Here is an 11,070-nt window from a genome sequence, read left to right on the forward strand (position 1 = left end):
TTTTTTCAATAGTAATGTTTGTCTTCTGTTTGTTTAAACTGAGTAAAATTGAATTAAAATTATTACAAATGAGAACATCAAGGAAATTGGTTAAATACAACTTAGAGCAAGTCACAAAGGAAAATAATATCTCTGAAGGACTTAATTAGAGCCGAGCAAGGACAGACCAGGATGTAAGGAATCTGTAGCTTTGATGATATGCCTTTCCAATGTCAGGAATTGGATTTAAACAGAAAGTGCTGCAGTCACTAAAACTCATAATGAGACAATGGGTTTGAAGAGCATTGCCACACTGATATATTTTGTCAGTTTTAAAAGAAATGAAACAAAAATAATAAAAACATACACTGTAGGAAAACTGCCCTCAATATACAACAGAATTCTGTCAGTTGAAAAACAACACACTTCTCCAGGACCGACCCGAACAAATCACTTAGAGACAGTGTGAATACACTTATTAAAAAAGGTTTTTGTAATATAGAAAATATTACTTTTGAGATGTGGAGAGCACACCTACAAAAAAGCCTGCCTCCACTAGAAATCTGCCGAGCAAAGAATTACCCATCATCGCCCCAATGTCAAAGAGGCAGATAAAGTGTCTTGCCTAATGACATGAGCAATATGTCGCCAACATCGGACTCGCATCATTGGCTTGTAAGACTGAAGCACTGCGCCGTACCACATGCTTCCACACTAAATAATAAAGACAAGACTGATTAAAATTTAACATATGAAGACACTTTTATTCAATTTCAAGATAGTAGAAAGACAGTATAACTGTAAAAAAGAAACCGAATACATGTATTGGAATGTTGAAAATAAAATGTTACACTTATGGGTACCTATTCGACCAATAAACCCTTGTACCTAATGTTTTTGTAAATAACAAGCTCTGGAGGCTAAACTGCAAACATAAACCATGCAAATAAATAAAAAATACCACTACACACAATTATGCAAACTGCAAACTTATATAACAAATGTTTTGTGGAATGCATTTTGATAGGTTTTCAACTGAGTTGTGTCACTGCTGCTTCATTCATATGATGAACTTTATACCCCAAAAAGCAGCCCAAATCTATGTTCACACCAACACCAAGCGCGGATTCCATATTCCGGTACGGAATCCACGCTTGGTGTAAACATAGCTTTGTATAATAGTATACAGTATAATGTATATCTAGAGCTGACAGCCCTGTTAGTAAATGTGTGCACACATTTTTTTTTTTATAGCAATAGTGATGACTAATTTGGCACAGAAAATAGTGTCTTTGATTTTAAACATAATTTTACTCTAATAACCTGATCACCATGACTTATCACTGCAATCATGTGACTAAGCAGTGTGATCAGGTGATAACACAATTAGTTTTCATTTTATGTGCAGCACATTATATGAAAGTGAATAGAAAGACAGTATAAACTCCTCTCCCAATTTTACAGCTTATCTCCATAGTAATAATTTATAAGGAGTAATCATTTTATAAAGAGTAACTATGTTCTTATAAGGAGTAAACATCTCCTTATAAGGAGTAACTGTGTACTTATAATAAGTAATTATCTCCTTATCAGGAAAATTATACAGAATTAGATATCTAAGTATACTTTAAAAAGTTTAGACAAATGCTGATAATTAACTTGAATAAAAATATAGAATAATAGATTTGTAAAAAATACCTTCAAATTTGGAATCAAAAGAGTAATGTAACTATTTGTATTTATTTTCTATTATTTTAATCACTTGTTTATTATAGCTTTGGTGCAGTATATAACATTAAATCGCAAGTGATAAATAAAGACAATTTATTAAAGCTAAACAATAATGGTTCCATAAATGTGATGATATTAGAAATCATAATAATTGTGAAATACACACTAATAGTACAATACAATATATTTTTTTATTGGTTCAACATGTCTTACCATATATTCTTTTCAATTTAGTAAATTCTGACTATACAATATTTTTTTACAGGGTACTACAAGATCAGTGTGTCTAACTGCAGTCACACCCTTCCTATTGGCCAATGTATTGATACTGTTGCTATGTACCATTTTCTCAACCTTTTTTCCCCTAAACAACAGCCGGGCAGGCCGCGGCGGGCAGGCCCTTCATACAATATTGGGGAGTTTTTGATTTGTTCGATGAGAACGCTAGAACGGAATAACTCATGCGTGACCATCCTACTGGGCATCCTACGTTCTTTGCATACATACTGTAGATTTGGCTTTGAATTAGGCATCTAGTACTGAAAAATTGCCTTTTAATTGAAAATGCGATTATCCAGGTATAGGCCCCCCCCCCACAGAATTGACCTAATTTTGTGTTCATGGGAAATGGGAAGGGGGGGTCTTATAGCAGAGAAACTATGGTGTATTTATGATAATTATGAATATACTGTGTCGTCATTGTATTCCTAGTGACTGCCATTTGCTGTAGTGTCAGTGGTAGATTCGGACTGTGTTTGCCAGCGTGGCATGAGTTGAAATTAAAGACAATGTCCAAAGGTGGTGGATCGTATGTTATTGTGGGGGATCCTGGATCCACCGCTGGGTCTTAAACACTCGAATATGGTGTTGATATCCCAAGAATCTTGACAAAATTTATACATCAAATTTTATGACTGTCAGAGAATCAAATTGTTGACTTTAAAAAAATAATTTGATGACATGCTTTAAGTAGGCAAATTTATTTAATTATATTTAAAACATTTTGGCACACTGTCTAAAATTATGTTGTTTTTTTTAAAGATTTTATTAATTTTATTTAAATAATCTCAACATTTTTTGGTTATATTTAATTCCTTTTCTGAACAAATCATAAACTCCACTAACCCCTTTAACCCAACAACTTAAGTATAATAGTTAGTAATCTCCAAAAACTATAATACATTGTAAATTATAATCAGGTTTATAAACAATAATAATTAATATCAAACTATTCAAAGTAAAATAAGTTGGAACTAAGAAATGATTGAAAGCATGATGGCATCTTGCTTAAGTTTTCAGCTTCATTTTGTGAAAGATATTTGGCATAATCTGGAGGCACGTCTTGCAAAAGTCAGTCACAATAACAACTTGAGTTCAATAAAACTGGCTAATTTTACAATTTTAGATCATTTTGACAAAAAGTATTTAAAGTAGAACTTGCGACAATAATATCTAGTATTACTAATACATCATTCAAAAAATATATATCAGGATTGATGGTATTTAAAATTTTTTTTTAATCAAATCTTTGTTTTCTTTATACAGTATTCTGATAAGGAATAAACTAAAAGTACATAAAAAGTGACAAACTTGAAAAAAATAAGTAGGTAAATATGGCATACAAAACTAGAATGTATTCTTAAAAGGTAGCGCTAGAGGGAGTACTTTTACATGGGTGTAGGCTGGTGGTGCAGGGAATGCACCCCTCCACCCCATGGCAGCAAAATTAGTTACAATGAGTTCAAATATTCATTGGAATAGGGATTTAATCCCTAATTTTTTGGCATCCCTTCCCAGTTCTGCATTTTCAATTTTCGTGCCCCCAGGATAAAACCAGTCTATGCCCCAGGCTTTATTGTAGTAACGTAGCACAACTGTACGCATTGTATAGCGTAGCAGCCGTTTACAGGGGAGTAGCAATAGTGAAGGCAATCGTAAAGTTCAGCTTTGTTTATATAGAAAATAAAAACAAATAAGAGAGGCTTTTACACTAGGACGATTCGATAACGATTAATCATGTATATGATAACAAAATATTTTGACAAATCAATTCAAATGACGTCATAATCATTGAAAAATGATAAAATCGTTTTCCCATGATTATGACGTCATTTGAATTGATTTATAAAAACATTTTTTTATTATATAGACGATAAATCGTTATCGAATCGTGCTAGTGTGAAAATTCTCATATTTCTTTATTTTCTATATAAAGATTGCTTGCCTTTACCAAAATAATATGTTGTATTTGTTTTACTATATCTCATAAATACAGCAAAAATTGTTCGTCTAAATTAGCCATTTGGATCTGTGAGGGTAAAATTTAACAGTTTGCATATGATTCACATACTACTTCCCTGCGTCTGCGTGAAATATGCACACATATAAAATTAGTTGGAATTACCACACCAGGTACTGAGTGGAATTCACCAATGAAATGTTATTACCTAATTAATATTTATCAGGTATAGTAATTCTCTATATAACACTTGTTCGAAAAGTAATAATTTGCAGTAGCGTTGTCTATTGTAAGTAGATTACATTTTTTGAGCAAAAAATGTGACAATTGAATTAAAAATAAAAACAGCAATTCTATGATTAAAAAAATAATTTAGAATGTTCTAAAAATGAATATAAAAACAGAAATTATACCAAAAATAATTCATTTGCAATGGGATCAAATATACGCCTAATTATGTTGTTTCAATATTTACATCTATCAAAAGTATTCTCACACTTTTTCTTTATCTACATATGATGAACTTTATAAATGTGTCATTAATTTAATTATTACCACCAAAAAACAAAATAATGATAAACATAGTATTCCGCACATTACCGTATATAAACATTAATTTTGGTAATTCTTTGTCACGAAATGGAACATAAAACAAGGTGACGACCATCATGATTATCACCGTAACTATAGCAATGATGATTATGATGATAAAAATTGTGACGATAATGGTGGTGGTGCTGGTGTTATGATGATGATGATGAAATTAATGAGGTTTCTAACAATTATTCCACAGAGATAGTGACTACAATAATTACCCATCTTCTTGCTTCATATTGTCCACATGTACCTCATATTTATACAATTAATCATTACCATTATATAAACATTTGTATAATTGAGAATCAAATCATATGAAGGTTGCCATCCCTAAACCAGTATCAGTGGCTAAAAAATGAAAACAAAACCCCCTTTTTTAATATCTTCATATTCTCTACATAAGCTTTAAAATGATAAGTTATTTACTGGAATCAACTTAATAATAATAATAATAATATTGTCAAAGTTATGAGTAAAAGTATTATGGCTTCTCTGATGCTAATTACTCAATTCGACAATTAGTGACAGTAAGCTGGTTTTGGAATGGCAAGTTTCGTATCTATTCTGGAATCTCTTATTACAAAACACTCATATTGTCATTCTTCCGTAAAAATAAAAGAAAAAATAAAAGGAAAAACACAAGTGAATCAGCAAAAAACATTCAATTTATAAATCACCAACAGTATTGGAAAAAATATTATAGATTAATTTTCATGACTTAGAATGGTATTTTTTTTTTTACAATCATAATCTTTGATATAACATACAGATATACAGTACATTAACACACTTTCATATAAATGGAAATGTTATCTTTTATCCTCAAACTTTTAACTATACATTTTTTATTCTGTTTCAACAACAAAATTATTATATTATAAAGTTTGAAATTTCAAAAAAAAATTGAAGCTGCATAAAAAAAATTATGGATTGCAGTGGATTAAGATAAACTATATACATCCAATTCTTCACAAAAAATATTAGAATAAAATATATGTTGTTAAAGCAGCTCTTTTATAATGTTGTAGCTCTCTCTTAATGGGACTGATGTTTATAATTTTTAGGTATAATTTTTATGTAAAAACTGAACAATATCTCTGTTCAAGATATTTTCCCATTCAATATTACATGAAAACGTGAGCCCTGTGATACATTATTGCAAATCAAATATGGAAAACTCTGCATGATTCTATTATCAGCATGCAGAAATGCGGGCTCAACATTAATTATGATGGCACAGCTTGATACAGCCCACTTTATGAGATAAACATATTGATTAAGTGATTATGAAATCTGAATAGTGTGCGATTTCTGCAGGTACAACGCCAAGATACACTCTTGTTAAGCTCAACTCCTTCAACCAGCAGATTGTTAGAAGTCTGTCTCAGCATGGATTTTAGGCTGATCTAAAATGTCTCCTCGACGTGTTCCACTGACTTGTACGTTTTTTGTAGCCTGGCTTGTTTACGCCTCTCCAGTTCGGCTTTCCACGATGGTACTGAAGGTGAACTATCTTTTGGAATGATTTCTAAAAAAAAAAAAAACCAGAAACAACATTTATCAAAATATAAAGAGTGTAAATTTGATATTGTTCAATTTGTACATAAAAATGACAATACAGGAATCTATACTGTACATTTTACAAAAAAAAAAAAAAAAAAAAATTCTTTCAATCCAATAAGTATGCATATTAAATGATAAAATGGGATAAAATGGTAAGGACAGATCCAATGGGGGGAAGGGAGGGGGCAACAACAGGGCACACCTGATTCATCATGAAAATGATATATGTGACGCACACCATACATTCCCAGATAAATTTGATAAATGTGGAGACTTCTTCCCAATGCTACAGGAAGCTTGGCACTGAAAAGGGTTGTTTGGTTTAGGATTTCTAGTCTGAATCAAACGAATCATAAAAACGTAGCTTGCTAAAGCAAAGCTTTATAAAAAAGCATAAATAAATTGTTACTGCCTGTGTAATCTTTTATAAGTTCTATTATTAGTTCAGTGGTATAATTTATTCATGTTTTTAATTTTCTTTTTATTAGCTTTTTAATAGTGGAAGTTGTTACATCTTCAATATAAATAAGTAGTTTGGTATTTCTAGTCTTAATCAATTATAATTACGTAGCTTGTTAAAGCAAAGCTGTATAGAAAAACAAGATTATAGTGCCATATTTCAAAGAAAAAATCAATATTAGCAAGCATCCAGTGTAATCTTTTGTTCTATATTTTTCATGTTTTCTTTAATTTTAAAAATTAAATCAACACAAATATTCACATTTTAAAATAAAAATTGTGATTGTAATAAAGTTACTTATGTAATCAAGTAATCAAGTGCTTACAAGAGGTAGTAAAAGCAAACAGTGGAAACCAAATAAACAAAAATTCTATATAAAAGTGTTTATAATGTATTATGAGTAATTTGTGATAAACAACATGGTAAGTCATACACACTTTCTGAAAAAGTTAAATGACAATGTGTTTCTATTTAATAATCAATAAATACATATTTTAATTAAATAAAATAGCAACTTTAAATATACAATATAAAAATATATATAAAAAATTACAATATAAATTGTTGACAACACTAATACATGATACAGATATTATATATTTAAATAAATTTAAAAATCTACAATGATTATTACCTTGCTACGTACTACAATGATCTAGGAAAGAAATTTAACATTCGGTCAACCTTATATCAAGCAATACTATTCATATTATTTCCTTTCTTGTTAATAATTGTTATTCTTTACACATTATTATTACTATTATTATTATTATTATTATTATTATTATTATTATTATTATTATCATTATTATTATTATTATTATTATTATTATTATTATTTATATCACTTATATAGTAGCTTTTGTTTTGTTTTCCCTGGTCATTGGGCCCACATGCTTTGAGTGTTGCTGCTGGTAAACAGCGCGGGAGCAGGCAACCCCACCCGGTACCCATTTATACTCCTGGTGGAGAGAAGCAATGCAGATAAAGTGCCTTGCTCAAGGACACAAGCAAAATGTACTGCGATGGATTGAAATTATAATAGTAATAATTACTAACAATGATAATAAACCTAGAACAAATTATGCAAATAGATTACTTTATACAGTACAAGCTTTTTTTGTTAGCTTCTCAGAGCAATATATTCTTGTCAAGATTTTTAAACAGAAACTACCGCATATATTCGCGAGCAAGACAAGTATTAAAATAGCAAATTAAGATTTTAAAAAAAACAGGGGGCCATTCTATTTTTAAAATCATGTTTTGTCTTATGCGCTGATTGTCCATCACATGCGAATTTACTACTGCAATGAAGCGACTAAATGTCAGTATGAATGAACGCTACTTCAAATACGGGAAAATATACGATGTTGATGAACATAAAAAATTGTATTATTTGGAAGATTAGCTGTGCATTTGGCAACATATTATGGAATAAACACAAGTAATGTACTGTATTAATTAATATGGTGGACAGTAACACGTAGCAACTCTTGCAATGTGTGTGTATAGGCTTAGCATAAATATTATTAGTAGCGTTGTCATAACAAGGACAGACGATGGCATTACTTCATTCTCACCTGATGATATATGTTTTGCTTTCTTATTGGGCTCTTCACCTACACTACGAGTCCTCTGTTTACGTTCCATTAATTCTCTCTTCCATTGTGGAATATTACCCGACTGCTCTTTGTTATTCTACAGATAAAATCAAATCAATTGAATAAAGGAAAAAGCCAATCAATAAGTAAAAAGGATGATAACCTGGTAGTATCAAGTACACTACTATTCAACTATTTGTAGATATTAGAAATATATATAAATTCAGTTTACAGAAATATGAAACTTATATATATACAGTAGGATATTAGACAGAAGATTGAAAATAACATTAGAAATTATGGACACACAGAAACACATGTGCCAGTACGTCTAACTACATACAATACTCCCAAACACACATCACCTACATAAACTAGATACACATGGACACACACACACACACATGCCAGTATGTCTAACTACATACAATACTCCCAAACACACATCACCTACATAAACTAGATACACATGGACACATAGAAACACATGTGCCAGTATGTCTAACTACATACAGTACTCCCAAACACACATCACCTACATAACCTAGATACACATGGACACATAGAAACACATGTGCCAGTATGTCTAACTACATACAATACTCCCAAACACACATCACCTACATAACCTAGATACACATGGACACACAGAAACACATGTGCCAGTATTTCTAACTACATACAATACTCCCAAACACACATCACCTACTTAACCTAGATACACATGGACACACAGAAACACATGTGCCAGTATGTCTAACTACATACAATACTCCCAAACACACATCACCTACTTAACCTAGATACACATGGACACACAGAAACACATGTGCCAGTATGTCTAACTACATAAAATACTCCCAAACACACATCACCTACTTAACCTAGATACACATGGACACACAGAAACACATGTGCCAGTATGTCTAACTACATACAATACTCCCAAACACACATCACCTACTTAACCTAGATACACATGGACACACAGAAACACATGTGCCAGTATGTCTAACTACATACAATACTCCCAAACACACATCACCTACTTAACCTAGATACACATGGACACACACACACGTGCCAGTATGTCTAACTACATACAGTACTCTCAAACACACATCACCTACATAACCTAGATACACACTGATACACAGAAACACATTTGCCTGTACATCTACCCACATACTCCCTAACTCCTTAAACACACATGGAAACACACATCAACCACTTAACCTAGACACAATGGACATGTGTCAGTACAGCTATTTACATACTCCCTAAACACACATGAAAACACACATTATCTACATAACCGAAACACATGTGTCAGTACATCCATCTACACATGGATACATAAGGTTACACTTACAAATAGTCATATGCACATCTAGACACTCTACTCCCAAAGACACATATTCTGAAATGTTTGATTTTACCTATACATTTCAAGTTGAATTTTCAGTGAATGTGTTAGATATTAGAGAAAGCAAATGTACAACAAATCAACATGCATGTCATAATAACATTAAAAGATCAATTGTTAAAATCTAAAACTAAAAGCAAATATGGTAGTATATAATGCTACAAAAATGATTAGAGCAATACAAAATAATCAAAGCAACGCTGTGAAAAATACAGACAACTCATGCAAAGTTACATAATTTCATGCAATGAAACAAAAGAGCTAAAATAAAAATAAAATATATAATATATCACTATAATAGTTATTAGTAAAAAAAAAATACTAAAAATTATGAAAATATTAATAGTTTTATCTCCGTTGATGACAAACAAAACAATTAGGAAAGCTGTTACATGATAATGACTGCTTGATACCATGATTTGAATATTCTCATGGCAATGACATTTGACCTCTCATTTAGTATATTGTTATTCTTTAAAAAAGAATATCATTTTATTTTTATATTTTAAGCGTATGGTTTAGATAATGTTGATGTCTAGTGAATTAGGATTAATTGCTGAATCTAATTAAATTAAGTTAGTTAAGTCAATCAAATTCTATTATGACTGAATTTAATTTGGAATAAAGCTATACTGGATACTGAAGCTTTCCAGGATCAAGAATATAAATATATTACTTAACATTTGTTGCTATTTAGTTACACCTAATCTTGAAGCAGGTAGCATTTCCATCCAAAGCAGAGTGTAATACTCAGGCAGAAATATTGGAAGCTATTCAGCAAAGATTTGTTTATATTACAGCATGTATATTATACTCAAGCATACATTAATACTCCCTCGCTTGACCAAGGCGCAAGAATATTTAGACATTTTGTTTTTATTAAAGTGTGGTAGTATTTACCATGGCCTTTTTTATAGTTTCTCTGTTCGATCAAATCCAGGCATCGTCATTAGAAGATGTCTTCTCTTTTTCATATCATATTGCCTTCTCAAGATTTAATGTCTCAAATAGTGGTTTCAATGTCATGTTTCCATTAGGACTTAATTCAATCTCTTTTTTTTTTTTTTTGTTGAAAATTCTACTGATATTTATTTTGATTAGATGTAAAACAACAAAACCACATGGCTCAGGAAACTTGTTCCTTCCTACCGCGATTCGTTACTAATGACAGTTGCTATCAACAATATTAGCAAATGTCTAGTGCATAATGAATGAATAATGTTGAATCTTGATATGTAATTAATGAATAAATGTCAACTAATAATGTTGCAATGAAATTGAGTGAAATTACATGCAGTTGAGTAGCTATATATTTCTAATACAAGTGTGGTATACAAAGGCAAGATTTGGAGAGATTCTCATAATATTTTGGCTACTGATGATGTGATACAATATTTCTCAGCATGGATGTGCATAGAAATTAATAATAATAATAATAATAATAATAATAATAATAATAATAATAATAATAATA

General features: G+C 30.8%; 1 protein-coding gene across 3 annotated transcripts in view; it reads right to left on the bottom strand.

The window, feature by feature from the left end:
• Positions 1-5,189: 5,189 nt before the first annotated feature.
• Positions 5,190-11,070, bottom strand: part of LOC117105245 (neurofilament heavy polypeptide-like) — a 46,837-nt gene continuing 40,956 nt past the window's right edge. For all 3 annotated transcript variants that reach the window (XM_033246330.1, XM_033246328.1, XM_033246329.1), the window contains 2 exons: positions 8,150-8,267; positions 5,190-6,074 (listed from right to left, as the gene is read on the bottom strand). In XM_033246330.1, coding sequence (XP_033102221.1) covers positions 5,953-6,074; positions 8,150-8,267 — 240 coding nt within the window. In that variant the 3' untranslated portion in view covers positions 5,190-5,952. The remainder of the gene's footprint in view (positions 6,075-8,149; positions 8,268-11,070) is intronic.

The sequence above is a fragment of the Anneissia japonica genome, unplaced genomic scaffold (genome assembly GCF_011630105.1).
Source record: "Anneissia japonica isolate Jap-2015-1 unplaced genomic scaffold, ASM1163010v1 scaffold287726_len2788222_cov184, whole genome shotgun sequence".
Taxonomy (NCBI): domain Eukaryota; kingdom Metazoa; phylum Echinodermata; class Crinoidea; order Comatulida; family Comatulidae; genus Anneissia; species Anneissia japonica.